Below are 22851 nucleotides of genomic sequence, written 5' to 3'. Positions count from 1 at the left end.
TAACAATTATAAGTGGGAGAATTGGTCATAAGTCATTTTTTCAGTGTTGTTGTAAACAAATGGTTATAAGTCAAGGACTATCTGCATAGAGTTCAAGAGGATAAACCATTATTGAGAGTTGTCAATGCGAGTCCCAAGATTCCTGGCGCATCCGGATGAGTATATTCTTGAACTTTTGTGGAACACAAATCAAAACAGAGTTACAGGATGAAGTCCATTTTCAAGAAGCAATATAAAGAATAGCTGAACCAAAATTATTTGGAATGTAGCAAAACTGAGAAACTAGAGTTCAACAGCAGAATTTATGTTTTTAAACCAAATTTGTTAGAATCATATCTAACACTCTCAAGCTAAATTCTAGATAATTTAGTTGATGATGATCTAAAATGAACCAATAGCCTTCTTTAGCATAATACAAGCTCTTATATTCCTATGGTAATTTATGCACAGGACAAAATTATGTTGGGCTTCCTAACTGAGTTAAACATGGGGTGGTGTTTTGTTTTTTTGATTAGTAAATTCTGTGAACCCAGTCACTACCAATTGTAATTATCAAGGTTTCTGTTTTAGCATGTTTTATAGTCCAACTATTTGCCACTTATTCAACAATTCATGGCTAGCTAAGCCTTGATTTAATGTAAGCTGAAGACTAGGTTTAAAATAAGAAATTCAAATATAAGCTCCCTACAAGATATACTTTGAGGTTATTTAATTTGAACTGTGCCTTTTTATTTTCAGGCTGCTGTATCAAACTCAATTAAAACTACATTCACCAGATCTTACATTGTGATCTGTCTTAGATCATAAAGGGCAAGGATGAGTTTTGTTTAAAATGGACTATTTTCATTCATAAGCAGTTTCAATTCTTTCCAAGCTTTGCAACAAAGCACTTTCAAATTTTATTCTGGAAGTATAAAATGTGTTTGTATTTCATCATCTTTGGCACGACACAACCTTGTATAGAGGCATCAAGTCAGGCATAAAACAGTTATCCTGGGATGTATTACATCTCCATAAATAAGATTTGAAATACCATCTACATCAAAAGGATCAAGTCTGAGAGGAAGAAATGGCAAACTGTAGTGAATAATTGCTACAAAAAGAGATGCTGTAACTTAAGCCTGCCAAAAATGTATATCTTACAATCCAAGAAACTTATACTTTCTAATTTAAAGGAGAACTTAAGTATGGTATAAACGTTCATAAAGAAACCTTTTAAGAAAATATTTTATGTCTTGCTGAGATTAAAACATAAAGAGCACTTTCAAAATCCAAACTGTGAGATTTATGTTACAGAACGTTCAAAATCTGAACTATAAAGTAAAGCAAATCCCCATCTTCAACTAGTTCATCATTTAACCATATTGGCCATAGTTCAAAATAAGAGTTCAGTTTTTACATTCCAATGGGAAATAAGCATATGGGGATTAAACATTAATACTGCATTGATCTAGCATTTTATTTCTAATGGGTAATGACGTGGGTCTAAATATATCCACAAGCCATGCTCTCTGCAGTGGAACTGAAATGTTATTAATAATCACTAGATGATTAACATAGCTGGGATACTTAAGAATATAAATGCTGGACCATTCATCAGTACTATTAAGCACAGCCCTGGGATCCTCAACATCTCTTTGAGGCTCCAAATTGGGTGAATTAAAAAAAAGGCATTGAAATTTTGGCAAGCTTGGGGATTTTAAGATAAATATTTAAGAAATGCATGCAGATGATTTTGGTACCCATTTATCTTGTAAAACTCCTGAAAAAACCCCTCTCAATGATCAAGATCCTGGCCACTGTTGGAGTATAATACTGAACATGTCAAGCTTTGATACAGATTTGGAATCAACAAAAATAATATAGTCTTATTATTTACTCAAGGGTGTAGAGCTCTTACAACAGCTGTGTTGAGCTGATGTACAATGAATTCTATTGCTAATTGTGAGTTTTGGGGAGGGGCGATATTTGAATATGGACAGTTTTAGTATGTTTGGATATTGGCATATTGGATTTGAACTTGTTTTTATGGAATTATTTTTACCTCAACATGTAACTCTTAATAGAACTATGTCTACATGGACAAAAGTATGCAGTGTTGTCTTAGGCCCAGTACTCTTCAAAAACTTCATAAACAATTTAGATGAGGGGGTTAGAGACTAAAACATATGATGAACAGTTGCAGGAACTGGGTATGTCTAGTCCCACAATGGCAAACCTATGGCACGCGTGCCAGAAGTGACACACAGAGCCCTCTCTGTGGGCACGTGTGCCGTCATCAGCTGATCTTCTGGTTTCCGGTGTGCGCATGCATGCCAGCTCACCAGAAACCAGCATGACCAGCACATGCGCACCAGCCAACTGGTCTTTGGGTTTCCAGCGTACATGCGCGCGTTCCAGTTTGGGCACTCAATGCCGAAAGGGTTCGCCATCACTGGTCTAGTATAGCGAAAAAAAGGACTAGAGGTAACATAGTATTGAAGCATATCTCCAATATTTGAGAGACTGCCACAAAGGAGAGGAGGACAATGTATTCTCCAAAGCACCAGAGGGCAACACAAGAAGTAATGGATGGAAACTTATCAAAAAGACATACCACTAGAATGAAGGAGAAATTTCCTGAAAGTGAAATTAATCAGTGGAATGATTTTCTCCCAGAAGTTATTGATGCTTCATCAATGGAGCACCAATTTCTGGATGTTTGTAAGAAGAGCTTGCACAGCCATTTGTCCAGAATGATATATGGCATCCTGTTTGGTCAGGGGCAATAGCAATAGCAGTTAGACTTATATACTGCTTCATAGGGCTTTCAGCCCTCCCTAAGCGGTTTACAGAGTCAGCATATCGCCCCCACAGTCTGGGTCCTCATTTCACCCACCTCAGAAGGATGGAAGGCTGAGTCAACCTTGAGCCGGTGAGATTTGAACCGCTGAACTGCAGATAGTCAGCTGAAGTGGCCTGCAGTACTGCACCCTAACCATTGCGCCACCTCGGCTCTAGCTTGGACTAGAAGATCTCCAAGATCCCTTCAAATCCTGTTTTTCTGTTAAGGTCCTAGATTTTTTATTCCAAAGGCAGCCCCGTGTACAATACACTGCAATAATCCACCCAGGAAATTTCCAGAGCATAACTATTGAAAGATTGTTTCTGATCAGGTAAAATCACTAGACTCAGGTAGCCTTGGAGGTACAGAGTGCCTTTTACCAGTGACAGCAATAGAACTAGCCACATTCTCCAATTATGAACTTGCTCCTTTACAAGATACACAAACCCCACTCAGATGAACTATCTACAAACAATACATCCATCGTGTCTGGATTGAGGCTTGACTTACTGGTCATCATCCGGTCCAAGTCTGCCCAAGTACTGTTTCAGAACTGTTACCATCTCATTTTGTGTTAGATGAAAAGGAGAAGTGGAGCTGTGTATCACCTGCATAATGATGGCACTTAAGCCCACATCCCCAGATTAGCAATAGCACTTAGATTTATATACCGCTTCACAGTGCTTTACAGCCCTCTCTAAGCCAGCAGTCACCAATTGGTGGTCTGCAGACCACTGGTGGTCCACGAAAAAAATTTGGTGGTCCTCAGAAAAAAATATTTGTATTTTTTATATTGCACTAAATACTATTTATCTTTTTAAAAAAAATTCATATTAGTGGTCCGTTGGATTTAAAATTATGAACTTAGTGGCCCCTGAGGTCTGAAAGGTTGGCAAGCCCTGTTCTAAGCTGTTTAGAGTCAGCATTTTGCTCCCAACAATCTGGGTCCTCATTTACCCAGCTCGGAAGAATGGAAGGCTGAGTCAACCTTTCTCACCGGCTCTATGTCAATGTTAAAAGAGCATAAAGTCTAAAATGGAGCCCCAAAGGGATCCTTATCTGGATGTCCAGATAAGAGCCAAGGTGGCGCAGTGGTTAAAAGCAGCACTGCAGGCTACTGCTAGATCAGCAGGTCAGCGGTTCAAATCTCACCGGCTCAGGGTTGACTCAGCCTTCCATCCTTCCGAGGTGGGTAAAATGAGGACCCAGATTGTTGGGGGCAATATGCTGACTCTCTGTAAACCGCTTAGAGAGGCCTGAAAGGCCTATGAAGCGGTATATAAGTCTACTGCTATTGCTATTGCTATGTCCCCAAAGCAGGCTAATCCAACAGAATGTAAATGGCCATCCCAGTAGGAATGGACTCCATTGCAGTCCAGGTTCGCCATGTGCCAATTCTGACAGCCTGTCCAGATGGACAACCGTGGCTGACTATGCAAAGCCACTGAAAGATCCAGGCGGCCCAAAAGCGTTGAATTCCCTTTGACTTTTTTCCCCTACAGGATGACCATGGGGGTTTCTGTCTAAACACGTAACAAACACGATGTTAATGCATGTTCTGATTAGAGATAGACCTTGTAAGTACCACTTCGTGGCTTCGAAAACGCCGTTTTCCACTGAAAAGTGGCCCCCGAGAATAAATGGTCTTCCAACTGCTAAGAAATAGGCAGCAAAAAAGTACAATGGTCGCTAAAGCAAGTTTGAAGAGGAAGAAGGAGCAAAAAGAAATGCACCCGAGGATGCATAAAATGCAACGAGACCTTATTTCTCCTCTTCCTCCCCCCCCCCGCCCCCAAAGTAGGAAAAGAGTCCAAACACCTCCGCCTCTCACCAGATTGCGAAGCTGCGCCGCTTGCTCTCGGTGATAATCTACTTTGCAGAGCAAGGTCGGGCGGTATTTGTCCACCCAGAGGCTCATGGCTGCGATCCGCCGACCAAAACCTAACGGATTAAAAACAAGGGGATTGAAAAACCGCGCGCTACCACCCCAAGATCTCCAGAATTCCCGCCCAGTACGGGGATCCCAGCACCGGAATGGCGTAACGGCGCATGCGTTCTAATTGAGCTTTCGCCTCGGTTCGCCGGCGCTCATTGCTTTCCGGCCTCATGTCAGCTTCGGCTGTTGTTGTTGTTTTAGTACGGTGGCTGGGATGGGAGGAAAAAAAAAACGCAAACTGCCGCTGTTGGAATCGAAGGTTGGCGAATAACTGCATTGCATGTGCAGGGCACAGAAAAAAGTGTGGTGGTGGATTCCTGCGATATTAGGAATTTCTCCATAAGGAATTCCAGAAACCAAACTCCGGGTTTTATTATTTTATACTGCAAATTTTGCAAATCCAGCCATTCTAGGATATAGTGTTCTTTTCTTTGATTTGGATTTTGCGTGTCCTATTGACACTACTGAATATAATTTGTACATCATGATAGTTTGTGTGAACTACCCGATTGTATATTATGTACCACTAATGAGAATCCAACTTGTGTGCAATTGCTTATATTGCTGTAGCTTTGAGAGCCGAGGTGGCACAGTGGTTAGGGTGCAATACTGCAGGCCACTTCAGCTGACTGTTATCTGCAGTTCAGCGGTTCAAATCTCACCGGCTCAAGGTTGACTCAGCCTTCCATCCTTCCGAGGTGGGTGAAATGAGGACCCAGACTGTGGGGGCAATATGCTGACTCTGTAAACCGCTTAGAGAGGGCTGAAAGCCCTATGAAGTGGTATATAAGTCTAACTGCTATTGCTATTGCTTTGTTTGGTGTGTCATGTGAATCCAGCAAATTAGTCTGAGTAAACCATGGGTAAGTCAAGTGGATATATGTATGCCTTGAAAACACAGCCTATATGTGAATGCTGCTTCCTCACTTTCACAGCTAGCATGGAAATCAGTTGAACTGGCAAAGAAAGGATAAAGCAATTTAGACTGCATTGAAATTCTTAGTGTCTATGGCCAGATGGAGGAACATATTCCAAATACATTTTTGAAAGCGCATCAAGTCAAATATATATTTTCTACTGAAAATTGGGATGCCTTCCTTTCTTTTATTTTAGTGCATCTTCTTCGTCACCTACGTCTTCTAAGACAATGCTGAAATCTCTTCATTTATTATTAATACTAATATACTTAGGCAGTTGTCAATATACTATATTTAGGTTATAAATTCATCATTAGGACTGCAGACTTTAAATCAGTTTCATTATTTTATTTTTATTTTGCTTTTGTGAATTGCCCTGAACCATTGATAAAGGTTGTTATGTGACTTTTTAAAATGAAACCAGTTGCTATTTGATATATTCTTCTTAGGGAGGAAAAACCACTTAGCCTAACAAAGCATATTACTTAGGAGATGTCTTATTAGCAACTAGTTATATTTATTCAGTAAGCCCACTTAGCAGTTCAAAAGCGTGCAAATGCAAGTAGATAAATAGGTACCATTTTGGTGGGAAAGTAACAATGTTTTGTGCACTTCAGGGTATAAGTCATGCTAGATACATGACCACGGAAATATTTTTGACCAACACTGGTTACCTTGGCTAAGAAATGGACATGGGCACCACCCCCTAGAGTCAGATGTGACTAGATAGGGGAAACCTTTACCTTTATTCTTCATACACAAAGATCCATAAGCTTCCCATCCCTATTTATTTAAAACTAAATCTTATTGTCTCAATGAAAAGTCTATAATGTTTAATATTTGCTTAATTAGCAGGGTCAGTTCTCATTATTAAGGGCATATTTTTTGGCTGATTTAATTATTGCAAGTCTAAAGCACATGAAAATGGTTAAAATGAAGAGTAAGGGACATTATTATCAAGTTGCATAGCACAGTTGATTACCTTTATTTGCATAGCAGATGGGAAAGGGATATAGCTATTGCATCTTAAATAACTGCATAATTATTCAGTAGCTCTAAAATATTTGGGGTACTATTAAAATGTAAATACTGTATATTTAAAGATAATGATATTAGTCAACTGAAACTTCTTTTAGAATAGTAGTATTAGATATAAGATGCAAAAATCCATATAATAGCAAAACAAGTGTAGAAAATGAAATAGTTGCTGTTTTCCAATTATTGTCTGGATTTTCTTGGTCCAACATAGTTGCTGTAATAAGCTCTTTCTCTACAGTGCCAAATAGTGCATTTTACCTACTGGAACAGAGGATAGAAGCCAAAGATATTTCTAGAGGACGGGGAAAAAAGACAATCAGAATGTCTATACAGAAAATGTTAACACATACTGTAGCTTATTTGGATGAGCAGACTAAGACCTGGGGAATATGGTGAAAAGATTAAAGTATACAGTTTGCATTTTAAAACGCCATGTTAACTCCAAATATAACAATGTTCTCTTGAACTATAGAGAAAGGCCGAATGCAAAATTAATGCCTCATGAATCAGTAAAAGGCATAAGTAATGCTCTCTGGCAGTCAAGTAAAGATCTCTGAGAGAGGACTCTCATCTTTATTGGAGAATTAATTGGCTATGTTCAAAGTAGACCTTTTGTTCACACAGTCTGATCTTCTGAAGAGAAGGCAGCAGTGGCATCTCAGGGCACTTCCCTAGTACTGGTAAGCGATACCTGTATGGAGCTACAAGATCTGGGTTGAAAAAAATTGGATAACCACTAGATGGAAGTAAAGGATATAATTTTATGTATCTCTGCTTCCGTCTAACAGTTGTCCTAATCTGTATACTCCAAGGCTAGCTACTGCTCTTTCCTGAAGTCTGTTCCCACTTTCCATCTACTTCTGTTCACGACACTGCAATAAGCAACTGCCAAGTAATTTTGTGAGTGTACATAGGCCCTGCAGCAGACCACAAGCCAAAATTGTGGTATCAGGGGACTGCTACTCTTGCCTAGACTATATTTATGTCACTGGAGCAAACTATATGTTCATAACATGTTTAATTCTCACTTCTCAGCACTTCTGTCTTGTGTCTTAATGCATTTCATGTAAAAGATATTTTTGTGAAAAATGTATGAGTAATATTGGTCTTTCTTGCTAGTTTGGTCTCAGTCAGCTGTCAGTTCAGTTCGGAGTGCCTTTTCCCTCAGGTCCTGATGGTTGCATAGCTTCAAGGTTCCTAATTACAAAAGAAAAAAAATATGCTTTTATAATTGACATATGGTTACACTGCTGTCAAACTGATGTCATCTCAATGAGGGAGACAATAAAAAAGAGAGACATTGACTCCATGAGACAGGTCTATGTTTTAATATGTCAGGTTTTCAACTTCTGGCCAAGGAAGGCAGCAGTTGTTCTTTAACAGCCATGAGCCAAACATCTATTCTTGTTTGCTAATGAAATGAAGACGAAGGGTTAAACTGTAGAGTAAATAACTCTTCCATGGAGCATGAATTGGTTAGCTAGAAAGGTTGTCCTATGAAAACTACAGTATGTTTGCCTAGACAATGGAAAGCAGAATTAATATCAAAAATATCAGTAGAATTTACAGTAGATTTGGTTTAGATTACATTACTCAATAAAATTACAGATAATTCTTGTGTCTATTCATAGGAACTAACTTTTCAAAGTTACAGTGTTGTTGAAAAAAAGGTTGGTAGTGCAGTGGAATTGTAACAAAATCTCCAAAGGGGTCCTGTGGTCTGCTTACGCCTGCCTTTAGTATATTTTCTTCATTTGTAAATGTTTTTATTTCTTTTCACCACATCAGAATAAACAAATGGCAGTGGTTATCTGTCACAGCTTTCAGGATTTCAATTTATGGGAATATAATCCCAGATGTTTCTTATCTACCTACTGAGAAAAAAGTTGAGAAGACTCAGAAGAACTTGGGCTTGATTATGAAGAAGCAACTCTTGATATATTTCATTAACTAAATTAATTATTATTATATATTATAAGGCTCAACTCCATTGTGAATTCTCAATTACTATAAAGTTTAACCTTTTCAGTATCTTCCTTAGTATAAATCATAAGAAGTATCCTGCTGATTACTGAAACCATTTGAAAGCATATCATATGCTTAAGGTAAAGGTTCTCCTTGTACATACGTGCTCATCATTCCCAACTCTAGGGGGTAGTGCTCATCTGCGTTTCAAAGTTGAAGAGCCAGCACTGTCTGAAGACATCTCTGGTCATGTGGCCAGCATGACTAAACGCCAAAGGTTCACAGAGCACTGTTGCCTTCCACCAGGGCACTCCCTATTTTTCTATTTGCATTTTTACATGATTTCGAACTGCTAGGTTAGCAGAAGCTGGGACAAGTAACGGGAGCTCACTCCATTACGTGGCACTAGGGATTCAAACCGCCGAACTGCTGACCTTTCTGAGCAACAAGCTCAACGTCTTAGCCACTGAACCAGTGCTTCCCTTCTCATATTCTTACTTGGTACCTAAATAAGACTGGAGTTAAATATAGATAACTGTGGTTCGAAGATTCTAGGACCAATTTCAAACTCAAAAGTGGGATCATAATGGCGATATTAATAATCATAGTATACATTGAAGTGGGCTGTTCAAATGTATTGAAAACATGAATTCATGCCTACAGATTTGTGTTAAGAGAAAAATAATTCTATGCCAATTGTTCCTTTCAGATTTGTTAGATGTTCCAGTAATAAGAATAGTTCATTATTTATATTGCAATTGGAGGAGTTGCATAAAAGGAATATAAGAGAAGGAATTGTAACATACATTCTGAACTTTAAATTTGTTGACATTTGTTGACGGCTTTACACATAATGGTATGCATTAATCTTAGGAAAAAATAGAGAACTGCACTGAATTGAATTCATTTACAATTGCAGAGTGGTTGCCAAAATTCATTGTAAAGGCATACTGAAATTAAAAGGAAAAAGAAATTGCAAACAACTACTAATGGGCAATTAAATAAATGTTTGTTTGAATAATAAACACGAATAGTGAACTAATGGTTTATTTTACCTAATGGAAAAATCTCTACTTAACTTATATTTGTAAATAAACTCATATAATAAAAATGTTATAATTCTCTATTGAACTATTTTGCCAAATAGAACCAAATGTAGAAAATCCTAATTCTCTGGGACACCTGTCACTGCCTGGAGAAACGAACAGGCAAAATTATCCAATTTACCCATTATTATAATTAAAAGAGAAATTCCAACAGGCTTTATGAATCAATAGTTAGATGTTACAATGTATGTAACACACACACACACACAAATACTACCCCGCCAGTGTTGTTGTGGACTATGGTTTTTTTCCTTGATATTTCTTTCATTATGGTATTGTTTTCTGCTTGATTGTTTGCTTAGTGTTAATCCCTGCTTATCTGAATGTTGCATGCTGGAGATGTTGTATTCTGGTCTTGTATGTTTCCCTTTTAGCTTTTTTAGTGTGTGTTTTGAATAGTGTGTAACTAAGGTTTATTACTATGTGTCTATTGATGGCTGATTTGTCTGAATGGGACAATAAAGAATAAAATAACACACTACCCTTCCTGAATATGGAATTCACTACCTGACACTGTGGTTTCTTCTCCAAACCACCAAAACTTTAACCTTAGACTGTCTACCTCACCCCATTCCTAACAGGTCTTTAAGGGGCATGCATAAGCGCACCAGCATGCCTATTGTCCTTGTCCTAATATTCCCCTGTATTCGTATTCATTTCATGTATTCAGAATCATGTCTATACTTATATCTGTTATCTAATTTATTCTTGACAAAATAAAATAAATAAATAAAAAATAAATCAACTAAGGACTATGCGGCAAATTAGAAATGCAAGCCTGTTGAAAAACAAATTGCAATAACCAAGAGTTCCAATACCAAACCTCCCACAAAAGGTGTTGTTTAAAAACAATGTTCAGATGAGCACTGCAGCAACTCAGGATACCAAAAGAAAAAAGAATAAAAACCGACTGCTTATACAACACTGTCTAACAAAATGGATAGCAACACAACTTTGTCAAAAAATGCTTGACTCTCTCATCCTACTATAGCACAACCAATACAGCTATGAAAAGAATAGCACTGCTCTTCATCAGAAACATCTCAGGAGCAACAAACAGCCTATTTCAACCACACAGCATCACATAGCACACAAACCAACCAATGCACCTTCAAAACATCCTACGTAAACCAAAAGACACAGTAGCCTAAGAAGGAGTTATATACAACTTAAAGTGAGGAATGTAACCTCTACTATGTAGGGCAGAAAGGCAGAAAACTAGCAGAACACATCCAAGGACACCAACTAGCAGTCAGAAGACATGATAAAAGTGATTTAATCTCACCACACATAGCCAGAGTCAACTATAGATTCAACTGGGAAATTGGGCAATCTAGAAGAAGCTAAATTCCAAAGTGCTAGGGAATTGGTAGAAGGTTGGTATTGTGCCAAATCGGCCATTAATGGACACATAAAAATAAACCATATTTATAGACCATTGAGAACACATCCACTTCAACACCCAATAAGCAGAGATTAACACCAGGCAAACAAACAAGCAGAAAATATCTTATTCAATGAACTTCCCAAAAAGAAAATCACTGCACTATCAACACTGAGACACAAACAATGTAAATAGCCCGCAAACCATTCACTAGTACTGAGGATATTACCTAGTCAGATAATGAAACATCTACAAGAAAACAGCTTAGAGAGCACTGAGGACTCCACATGATGTAAATCCTATGCAAATTGCCAGGAATAAGTGCTGCCAATGCTATGAGACTGTACACATAAGATTATATTGTTTGGTGTTTTTCTTCCCAATTCTTTGCAATTATTGATAGAAATTATCTAGCCACAAGATGGCATAGTTCTCCTTGCTCTGCTTCAGTGCCTGATTCCAAGTATCTTAATATAATAGCAGTAACATTATCTGATCTTCATTAAATATACACAATCCAGTTGCTTTCATGCTATATAGATTGTTTTTATTAATATGATTACATTTTGCTTAAAAACTACATAATATATCCAAGCATTGTGATGTAATTGTCCTAACTCAATAGAAAATTAGTTCTGCAGCACTTTGATTATACATTTATCATGCATGCTGCACAAAATTTAGGCAAAAACTGCCAGAGGCTTAAGGAAAATAACCACTAATTAAAAACTTGAGTAGGGCACAAGTAGAGTGTTTAGTACATTTATATCCATCAAGCATTTCTATGTGTAATTTTAAATAAGCGATATTATTTAAAGTGTACATGCTTTTAAAGATGTATAAAATATACTGTGTATTAATAAATAGGCAATGACTATATAAGACCTAGCTCAAATATTGCTGACTGCAGTGAGCACACTCCTACACTACACTGCGCCACCATGAGTATTTCTTATTGTTCTTGTTTTACAGTAGATTTTGTGTATGTCTGGGACAGTAAAATTCCCCTACTTGTTCCCTGCTAATTATCATCATCATCATCATCACCATTATTGTTATCCCCAGTAAATCAACTTCAGTGTGTTAAGTGTGGGACATGTACTGAAAAGCCTGCTTTCAACTCTACTTCTTTTCTAGAATCTTGTCCCATCCCCAAATTCTCCGTCAGCTTCAGGCAGAGTTCTGGCTCTCATTAGTTTTACATATGTCCACCCCTTACCCAAACTACACCACACACACCCCTCAAAGCTAGTATTAACAGGCAATTTGGTATGAGAAATTGTGGGAAAGTTAAAATGCTTGTCTTAGAATAAGCAATTCAGTCCAACAATGGAGAGAGACTCCAATTCCTCAGAGACTTCATTGTATAGTAATTAACTCACTGAGGCTGAAACTCTTGCAGTTTTCAAAATTCTGCATTAACCCCACATTATTTATTAGCAGTAAAGATACCTAACCTAAATCCATATTGCCAGCTTCCCTAGTTTTGCCAGCTACATGGATATGTAAATTAAATTATTGAAGTGAGAAGTATGTACAGTATCTAATGATTCTTATGATTGCATGTGCCTGGCTAGCCCTTCTCATAAATCAAATATTCTAAGTTGCCTTTCCTGCATTGGTAGTCCAAAATAAGTTCCACTTCTGCACGTTATCCTGCACAACAGAGGGGTGAATGCAGAGGTGGGTTGCTGCCAGTGTTACTGCCGATTCGCAAGCCACGTGCAACATGCAAGTGACGCTCTTCATTGTAAATTGTTCTGCACAGTCACCAAAATCCAAAATGGCGGTGGCCAAGCAGCAGTGAGGGAACAGGTTCAGGGGTATAGAGGGCCTGGGTCACTGCTGGTTCTGCCACCCAAGCCTGAATTCCACTACCAGCTCAGCTGAACTGGGCCAAATCGGCAGCAACCCACCTCTGGGTGGGTGATATATGTATGATGGAGGTGTGGGCTTAGAAGTGAATGCTTTTTGCAATAAAAAGCCTTTATAACCTAATCTGGTAAAGATGCATGCCTTCTGCATCCATTTCAGATCTTGGAGGAGTTTTTTTTATTTATGAGCCAACCTTTTCTGATACAATTCAAAATCTGCATATTGCACTTTTAAAGTAATATACTGTGCTTTTTATCATGTACTCCCTTCAACTTTTCTTATATATCCTTCGCATTTCTTTTATACTGTAAATGAGAAAAAAATATAATTGCTTACCTGGCGATAAAGCATTTCAGATGGATTTTTTTTAATCAGCTGTATTTCAAATCTTGATTTTTCCTAATTCTATGGTTTCTGAGTTATTAATATTAGTTTTATATTCTGCATTTTTGAGGGAGGGAGGGAGGGAGAAAGGAAAGAAGAAAGAAGGAAAGAAGGAAGGAAAAGACTCTGTTCTTCTGGAAATAAAACAAATTGTATAGAATGAAATGAGACAACTCATCCCAGCCAACGCACCACATATAGTCCTCCAGTCAAAGAAACTCAAAGCAGAAACAAAGAGGGGAGCGAAGAGGCCCTCCTTCTTTTAAATTGATCCTCCTAAACTCTTAACAGTCAATAAGACAAAGGGTGCAAAAAAAAAATCAATGCTGCTGGAGTCCCATCTCCAAAACCTGCACATCAAGAAAATGGATGTAACTGTATTCTGTGTATAGAGTGTCACACAAATGTTGCTATATTTTTTTTCCTCTTTCTGACCAAAAGCATCTAGCATAGATAAAACTTCTTTTATTTGGCTGTTGCAAAACCAGCTAACTGTGTTTGGACTTGATCATTTACCCTTCTTTATCATCTTTATAGTCCTTGTGGGATGATGACATACAGAACTGATTACAAATCTGCTGTAAATGAGAAACATGAAACATTTCTTAATCGTTGACATTCTTTACTTTTATGCTAAGGAAACAGGTTTATAGGAGAAAATGAAGCAAGAAAGTAATTCATGAATGTTAAATGATGTAGCATAAAGCCTCCAAAAGCTATAATTTAAAATGACAGAAACATTAGTTTTGAAATAAGTAACATTTATCAACCCAAGTATGTGGATGCCTACTTTTATAGGTTGTTTTCTTTGATAGAATTTACACTTTGATCTCCCAAGACACAACCAATCATTTTTGTCTACCTTGTGCCAGGATCCTGTCAGAATATGTAAAAATAAACAGCAGTGTGAAGGAAGATACATTTTACTGCAACACGAAAGATTGGGCTGCTTTAGTTTCTGTGTATACATTGATGGTATTTTATGGACAAATTTTAGGGATATTCCTTTGATACAAACAAAGTATATTTCTTTCAAAAGTTGTGTTTCTACTCCACTTTGCACATTACAGAATTTTTTAAAAACTACCAGGGAGAAGAGTTATAAATACATATCAGCTACTTTCTTGAGATTTCTACTATCCTAGTAGAAACTATCCTGTTTTTTTTACCAAATATCAGGCTTCCGCCAAGCTCCATTGTCCATATTCCAAACCATAATGTGCTTGATTTAGTTTTGCTTTACGATGATATGTAAACCTGACCACATCTGCAAATCTTGGTTTATAATTAACTGTATTGTGCAAACACTGATAATTGGTTTACCCAATAGTGGTTGTGGTTTAGCAATGTTTTAACAAGTCAGGTTTGTCAGTTTGTAAACCTAGCCACAGTTATGTCTTGCCTCGTAACAACAGCCTCTTACACCTACCATTTTAATAAACACTGAGGTTGCAACCCTTATGGGAATAATTTCATTCTGAAGAAAGAGAATGAAAAATAGCTTTGGAGCAGTTATAGAAGTCTCTTATATTCTTATGCTTGAATTGTTTCCTAATATGATTTGAATGCTTATTTGTACCCTATGACTCATTAAGTGTTGTACCTTATGATTCTTGATAAATGTATCTTTTCTTTTATGTACACTGAGAGCATATGGGCCAAGACAAATTCCTTGTGTGTCCAATCACACTTGGCCAATAAAGAATTCTAGTCTATTCTACTCTACTCTATTCTATTCTATTCTATTCAATGGGTGGAGAGTGTGCAGCTGCCACTTCTAAAGACTTTTAAAAACTTACCATTGGCCCCTGACTTTGCATGTCTATGAATTATCTCTACAAGAAACTAAGAGAAATGCATGGTTAGCCTTTAATATAAGAGCTTGAAAAGGATTTCTTGATCTCAGAGTATGCAGATATATGTAGCATCTTTTAATCTATTGTTAGGCTATTGTTAATAAAAAGGATCAACACTGTTCTTGAATAACATCTTTTTAGAGCTTACTAGAAAAATCTGCCAACCATTTCTGGATGAATTGGGATTCGCCTGTGCTTTAGATTGGATATAGCCACAATATCACTGTGGATGTCTAATCAAGAAAAAGAACATTTTAACACAAAGCTGCCTTACTTGCAGCATCTTTTTCATAGCCAAATAAAAGTACTATCCATTAGTCCTTGAGCTAGGAAGAACAGTTCCAGAATAAAATTTATTTTCCCCAGTGGTGACCTCTATTCAACCATTAGGTACAATGCCACAAAAAGCTGCTATCATGCACTTTAAGGACAGCAATTATCTTCAATAGCCAGCAGGGAAACATCCACTAATAATTCTCAACAGGGACTGGGCCTGAGGCAGAAATTACGTTCTGAGTTCTGATGGGTAGAGGAGAAGAGTTTTAAAGTTTCGGGGTTTTTTGCTGACCAAAGTGGAATGGTCATGGAAGTGTCATGGTGTGTCTTAAAATGGCCAGTAGAAACTGGGCTGATGTTATTCTACAGAGATCACCTAACAAATGAAACATGTCAGACTATACCACAGTGGCTTATTTACTTAAATGGCAAACATTGCTATAAAACCTTAAGATTAACTTAAGACTGGTTTGAGGATGAGATAAAGGTAATTTCATGAGGACGCAGCTCATGTTTGTGCCATGAGCAAGTAAGGAAAAGCTCTTTTTCCACTTCCACTGATATAGTTTATATACAGAAGCAGCAATTTGGTATAAGGTGACCAGACATCCCGCTTTTGGCGGGACACCCCCGCTTTTTGATGCATTTTCCCGCGTCCCGCCCGCTTTTTTAAAAGGCACACTTTTTTTGGCGCTTGCAGCTCCCGCCCATCAGCTGCTGGGCTGGTTCATCGTTCTGTTCTATGCTACCTACAAATTTAAGCCAGCCCAGCCTGCCGCTCACTGATTTGATTGGCTGGACTCCAGCCAATCAGTGAGCTGGCCAACCAGCTCACTGATTGGCTGGACTCCTTAGCTGAGGACGCATGCGCGAGTCTCCATTTTATTTTGTCTTTCTTGTTGGGGTTGCAGCTGCGCTTACTGGTGGTGAGTAAAATAAATCATGTTTTGTAAATAATGTAAATTTTACTTACTCCCGAGTAAAAATTTTACTCGGGAGTAAAATTTACTCCCGAGTAAAAATTTTACTCGGGAGTAAAAAGCGGCTGCCGGTCACGCAGAGAACTTCCACGTGGTTCCATCCAGACTTGCCGCCCGTGCTGGCTGTGAACTCCGCAAAGCCAAAGGGGGAGAAGGCAGGGGGCTGTCTCCTCCTCCCAGCCCAGCAAACAGTCTGTTTTTCAGCCGTGCAGACAACTTCCACGTGGCTCTCGCAGCCCGGCAGAAGCATTTTTTCGGGGGAGGGCTCTGCCTTAAGCAAGAATTGCATTAAAGACCAGAGCAACAGGTATTTCCTTATTTGCCTGGAGACAAATAATTCCTAGGGATACTTGCCATGTTCTTTCATCACCATGATGATCTTATTTTTTTGAGCTAAATGTATTTTTCCAGTTTGAATTGGGCATAATCTTTTTTTTATTGATCCACTGTCAGGAAGAGGGATTATAATTTAAAACAGATGATTTCAGTGGCATCTTTTTTATTAATTTAAATTTCTTTCCGTTCTCCATACCCATCTTCTTGTATCAAATAATAGCTGTGGATTCATTGGTATTAAGTGTATATGTTTGAAGCAGTGCAGGAAATCTTGAAAACTTATGAATTTATCTCCCCTCTGTGGCATTAGGCCTTAGTATCTGATTTGCTATATAACTTAGCAGTAGTTATTAGCACTCTTGGTGAATGATTCCCTTTTCTCAAATTATCTTGAACAATAGTTTGCAATGTTTTCATATCTTGCATCCAGCTTTTTAAATTTATTATTAAATAATTTGTATTCTATCAGGGGCTTTCAGCAGTTTACAGCAACAAAAATGCCAAATAAAATTATATTATTATAAAATCATTGTAACAATTCCACAAAAACAATAAAAAGAAAATCCAGTGATAAAACCATATTAAATCCCAATGGCTCTAGAAGACAGAATAATTTGTACAGCCTTCCTGAATGGACAGCAGGTTAGGGCTCCCTGCTCTGGAGGAGGTTTCCAAAGGATGGGCACCAGCTGAAACCTTCCTCCTGAGAAAGCCCTACCTTTGTCATGAATGGGATTACAGGGCCTCCCCAGAAGATATTTAAAGCTCTGGTAAGATAGCTTTGAGGGGGGTGGTCTTTAAATATTTGGACTTTAAGCTGATTTTGGAACATCTGTAAATTTGAAAGCACAAAAAATGCTATTGGCTTGTTTCCAGATGAGTCATTTACTGTAAGGAGTATAGGCTCAATGTATTTTAAAATAATATTTTATTTATTGTGCATATGATTTTTTAAAATAGTGGTATTCTGTGTTGATTCTTTTTTTAAATTGTCTTAGACTATTTAAAAAAAGATTCTATCCAAAATAAATTGAAACAAGCCATTTTTAAAATTTCTATGCACAATACTTTGAAATGGACTCAGGAGTCATGATTGACACTGAGTGAATTTGCACTTTTAATAATCAGGAAGATACAATGGCATTGAAAAAAGTGACTGATGACCATTTTTCACACTTAGCGACCATTTTCACACTTAGCGACCGTTGTGGCATCCTCATGGTTATGCGATCAAAATGTTGATGTTTGGCAACGGATTCGTATTTCTGATGATAGTTTGAAATGGTGACAGTATAAATTATTGCTGGTGTAATACTTAACAATGGTTTTTAAGGATTTCTTTTATTTATAGAATACCTTTTTATTATTTTGGGGGGATTTTTACTTTTAAATTGTTTATAAAATGTATTTACTACAAGAAATGTTCCTTTTTGCAAATGTGATCTTTGCAAATCTTTGTGATGCAATATGTTCAGACCAGGTTTATGTGTCTCAAAGTGGCTGCTATTCTATGGGCAGGCCAGGTTGGTGCAAGGCAGCTTTGCCAGATTTGGTGTGTTTCACCCTCATTGAATTTTATATCGTATAAAGAATGGAAGGAGGAAGGAAGAGAAAAAAGGAGGAAGGGAGTGAGTGAGGAAAGAAGAGGATGGAAGGAGGGAGGAAGGAAGGAAGAGAGGGAAAGAGCAGAAGACAGAAAAGGTGAAGGTAGATAAGCAAGAGGAATGAAGGAAGAAGTGAGGAGTCTCGAGGAGGGGGAAAACATTTAGTGACCAAAGTTACAATGGCATTGAAAAAAGTGACTGATGACCATTTTTCACACTTAGCGACCATTGAGACCATTTTTCACACTTAGCGACCGTTGCGACCATTTTTCACACTTAGCTACCGTTGCAGCATCCTCATGGTCACGTGATCAAAATTTTGTTTGGCAACAGATTCGTATTTATGCTGGTTTCAGTGTCCTGGGGTGACCTTTTGACAAAAAAAAATTTTTTTAATCAACCCCCCCCCCCCCGGTCAAGGGTGTCCCTCTTTTCCAATCTGAAAATCTGGTCACCTTAATTTGGTACCCTTTCAATTTCAGTCTTTCTCAATCTGGGAGAAGTGAATCATATAGTAACAATAGCACTTAGACTTATATACCGCTTCACAGTGCTTTTACAGCCCTCTCTAAGCGCTTTACAGAGTCAGCATATTGCCCCCAACAATTTGAGTCTCTCGGGAATAGGGTGGCATACAAATTAAATAAACCTTAATAAACCATTTGGGTCCTCATTTCACCCAAATCAGAAGAATGGAAAGAATGGAAAGCTGAGCCAGCCTTGAGGCTGACGAGATTCGATCTGCCAAATTACAGGGAGCCGTCAGTCAGCAGAAGTAGCCTGAAGTACTGCAGTCTTACCTCTGCGCCACTGCGGCTCATAAAGCAAATACTTATTCAGTTAACTGCATTTCTCTTTAGTGCACTTTATTGTAAATACAAAGAAAAAATGAAGATTAATACACAACTTCATCCTGAAATTATATTATATTTCTACCAGTTCCTTTTCTAATGAGCCAAGGTGGCGCAGTGGCTAGAGTGCAGTACTGCAGGCCACTTCAGCTGACTGCTATCTGCAGTTCAGCGGTTCAAATCTCACCGGCTCAGGGTTGACTCAGCCTTCCATCCTTCCGAGGTGGGTAAAATGAGGACCCAGATTGTGGGGGCGATATGCTGACTCTGTAAACCGCTTAGAGAGGGCTGAAAGCCCTATGAAGCGGTATATAAGTCTAACTGCTATTGCTATTGCTAAAGCTTACCAACAGCACATTGGCTTTGCTACCTGTGTTCCAATGATAAATGTTTGATGGTCAAGGTTCTGTTTTTGGTAAGGACAATCTATAAATATTCTAACCAGTAAGATGTTATCAAGGTACCTGGACTTTTCTAGTTTTGCAAATACCTTTTTCCAAGTGTGAAGATTCCACTGTATTACATTAAATACCATTTTTCTTAATCCCATCAGTAGAATTTCACTTTGTAATGACACCATATTTCATTGCCATTTTCAACTACCCCATTTCAGTGGATCAATCAGATCTAGTTAAACTTTTCTAGGTTAAAGAGCAAAAGCAGTGAAGCAGAGTGCAGTTTGTCACTCAACTTAATCTTAATCTCTCTTTAATCACAGCAGATCTCCAGACTGTGAATACATTGCAAAAATGGATGGAAATAAAGATTAGTGTTATCACGAAAACCAAACAGACTTACAATAGGAATGGTCAGAATGCAATGATGTTACAAAGTTCAATAAGACAAAATTGTAGGCTGACTGAATGAACCATAATCAAGGTCTTTTAGTTTTATATTAAAATTTTAACCTACTTTTCAAGGTAAAAATAGATCCCAAAGTCAGTTGCCAATATTCATGATCTTTAATATCCCTAAAAATAAGTGGATAGGATAAATACTATATTGATTATAGTATTTGTAATTAACTAATAGTATACTAATAGATGATGATTGCAAAATTAATGCTAAGTAATGTTGGGAGAGAGTGAAATCGAAGCAATCAATTTCTACAGTGTTTGTTTTAAGAATGAAACTTTGTTTTAAGGGAGTTTGGTACAGTGGAGCATATGTTGTCATTAGTTTGTTTATTATATATAAACTTAGAAGATGAATTCAAGTAGTAGAAACTCTTATTTTTTGTTTCCCTTTCTTACTGATATGCCTTTAATGGAGTTGTATGTTGAAATATTTGTAGACTAAACATTGCATACAAAAACATGGCTATACGATAAATAGGATGAAATATACTAACACAAGCAAAGGGGGGAGGGAGGATTAGATCATACAACATATTCATACAGCCCCCCCCCCTACACACACATATACACACACACACTATCAAGATAAAGGCATCATTAATCTTGGTCCTTGCTGCTGGTTGGAAGGCCTTTAAAGCTTTTCAGACTTTTCTAGGGAAGAAATTAACCAAAAACTCACAATGTTTTTGGTCTGCAAAGTCAGGTATTAGCAGAGATCTACTGATATTACGGTAAGTTTGCCTTCTTCCAGGACAAGGCTGGTCATTACTGAAAGACTCACCTTTTTAGTTTTTCTCTATATAATTCTATAGCCTCTATTCAGTTACATTGAGCATCTTCAATTGAAATATGTCAGATTCAGAAGTTGAGTGGGCATTTTGATTCATCTTTTGCGTTTGGTTGATTGGGGAAAAAAACCCAATATAATCAAACATTATACTTTTGATTCTTTTTAATCCAAAAGAATGTTGGAAGTAAATTAGGTAAAAAGCAGACCTGGGTATTTACGGGTCTGCGGTCCACATCCAGTCCACAGGCCTGTTTCTGTCTGGCCCATAGTGTTGATCTTGGCAGGGGGAGAGTGTTGAACAAATATATGTATTCTTGTATTTGTATGTTACCTTTGCTAGGAAATCTCAAAATAGTATATATAAGAAACTCCCCTAATTTTATCCCAGAGCTACCATCCTGTGACATATATTGACTGATACTGACTAGTATGGAGTCATTCACTGAATTTTTGGATTGTGTATGAATGTGAACTTGGGTCTCATCTGTCCCATTATATCTTAAGCATTATAGTACATTAGTTTTCATGGACCACTGAAAGACATTTCTTACCATAGACCAGTGGTTTCCAACGTGAGGTCCATGCCCCACAGGGGGGCAATTTGATTTTTAATGGGGGCAATTTGAACCTTGTTTAAACCAAGTTAATAACCTTTTAGGCTTCCTCCGTGTGAGTAGAGTTCACTTTTTGAGTAAAGTAAGAATTATATGTCACAGGGTGTGGGGCAAAAAAAGATTGGGAACCACTGCTATAGACATATCATTTTACTTAGATGCGATGGCTTTGCTGTTACCCTCCATGTTTCAGAAGTATCTCATTACTGCACTGTACAGAAGAGGAACGTGTTCATATTTTAACACTGTCTTCTCTTTCTCTTTAAAGTCTGAAATCTGAAGAGTTATTAAATAATTCCTATTATTTGTATGAGGACAACTTACTTTATTTGTTGGATTTTTTTAAAATTTAACCAATAATTGGGTATAAATTCTTATGAAACATAGAACCAAATTATAATTCTAAACTCAAATTCTAAATGGCTTTCTGAAAGTTTTTGTGCAAGCTGTCAAATGTACCCCCATGCTACAAATTACCCCATAAATTCAGTGCTGATACAACATTAATGACTCCACTGTAAAAACATACATTAAGAATCAAGTATTTGGAAATGCTAAATAAATGCATGATGTTTTACAGCGTTCCCAGTAGGTATCCCTTCTATGTCTTCAAAAAGTGCCCCAAGATGAATGTAAGGACAGCAGGTATCAGCCAAAACAAAATGCAAGTTATTTAGTGAATATAAATAGCCGCCACTCTATTTTTCATTTTGCAATTTTTATTCATGAGGCAGAACTACCAGAACAAATGTTTCAGGTTACATATATTATTCTAAATTACTTATTATATAACTGATATAAATTAATCTCTTTTAGAAAAATGTTCCATATTGATTAAAAATCTATTTTTCCATTACATTTATAAATACAAATTACCTGTTGTGCATATAAAGTAACACTTTCACAGAGTAGAAAATGTGCTGCATAAAAATGACTTGCTTTCCCTCTGAAGGGTTTCCAGTGTTGATGAATGCAAACAGGTTCCCAGCCTTTTTACCTTGCCATCATTTATATCTATTTGTTATGTAGAAAGCCTGAGGGCAATCAAGGAAATCTATTGCTACAAATTCATGTACTGCTTGCAGGAACCTCAGAATTATCTGTTTGGCCTCAGCAAGAGGGAAGTTATGGATGACACTAAGAAAGATTATGTAGCTCCAGACTCCCCCTCCCCACCAAACACACTTCTCCCCACACATTTGCTATTGAATTTTAGTTTCATGTTGCTTTGAGACAGAAATAAAATGGAATCTGTATT

The 22851-nt window shown here is 37.5% G+C and overlaps 1 protein-coding gene across 3 annotated transcripts in view; it reads right to left on the bottom strand.

The window, feature by feature from the left end:
* RFC3 (replication factor C subunit 3) overlaps nt 1–22539 on the bottom strand; it is a 39069-nt gene extending 16530 nt beyond the window's left edge. The window contains exons 1-3 of one of the 3 annotated variants that reach the window (XM_087721292.1): nt 22470–22539; nt 7744–7912; nt 6978–7007 (exon numbers count right to left, since the gene is read on the bottom strand). Coding sequence is in view for 2 of the 3 variants with exons in the window: in XM_087721291.1 (XP_087577417.1) it covers nt 4656–4742 (87 nt within the window). In the remaining variant the exon portion in view is untranslated. Of the gene's footprint in view, nt 1–4655; nt 4962–6977; nt 7008–7743; nt 7913–22469 lie in introns of those variants that run through there. The other 2 variants (XM_087721291.1, XM_087721290.1) reach the window with 2 other exon arrangements.
* Nucleotides 22540–22851: the final 312 nt, after the last annotated feature.

This window comes from Thamnophis sirtalis, unplaced genomic scaffold (genome assembly GCF_051295495.1).
Source record: "Thamnophis sirtalis isolate CommonGarterSnake01/CBP01778 unplaced genomic scaffold, rThaSir2_p1.2 scaffold_8, whole genome shotgun sequence".
NCBI classification, from domain to species: Eukaryota; Metazoa; Chordata; class Lepidosauria; order Squamata; family Natricidae; genus Thamnophis; species Thamnophis sirtalis.
Note: the sequence above shows the minus strand (reverse complement) of the source record. Positions and strands in the feature narration are given on the sequence as shown.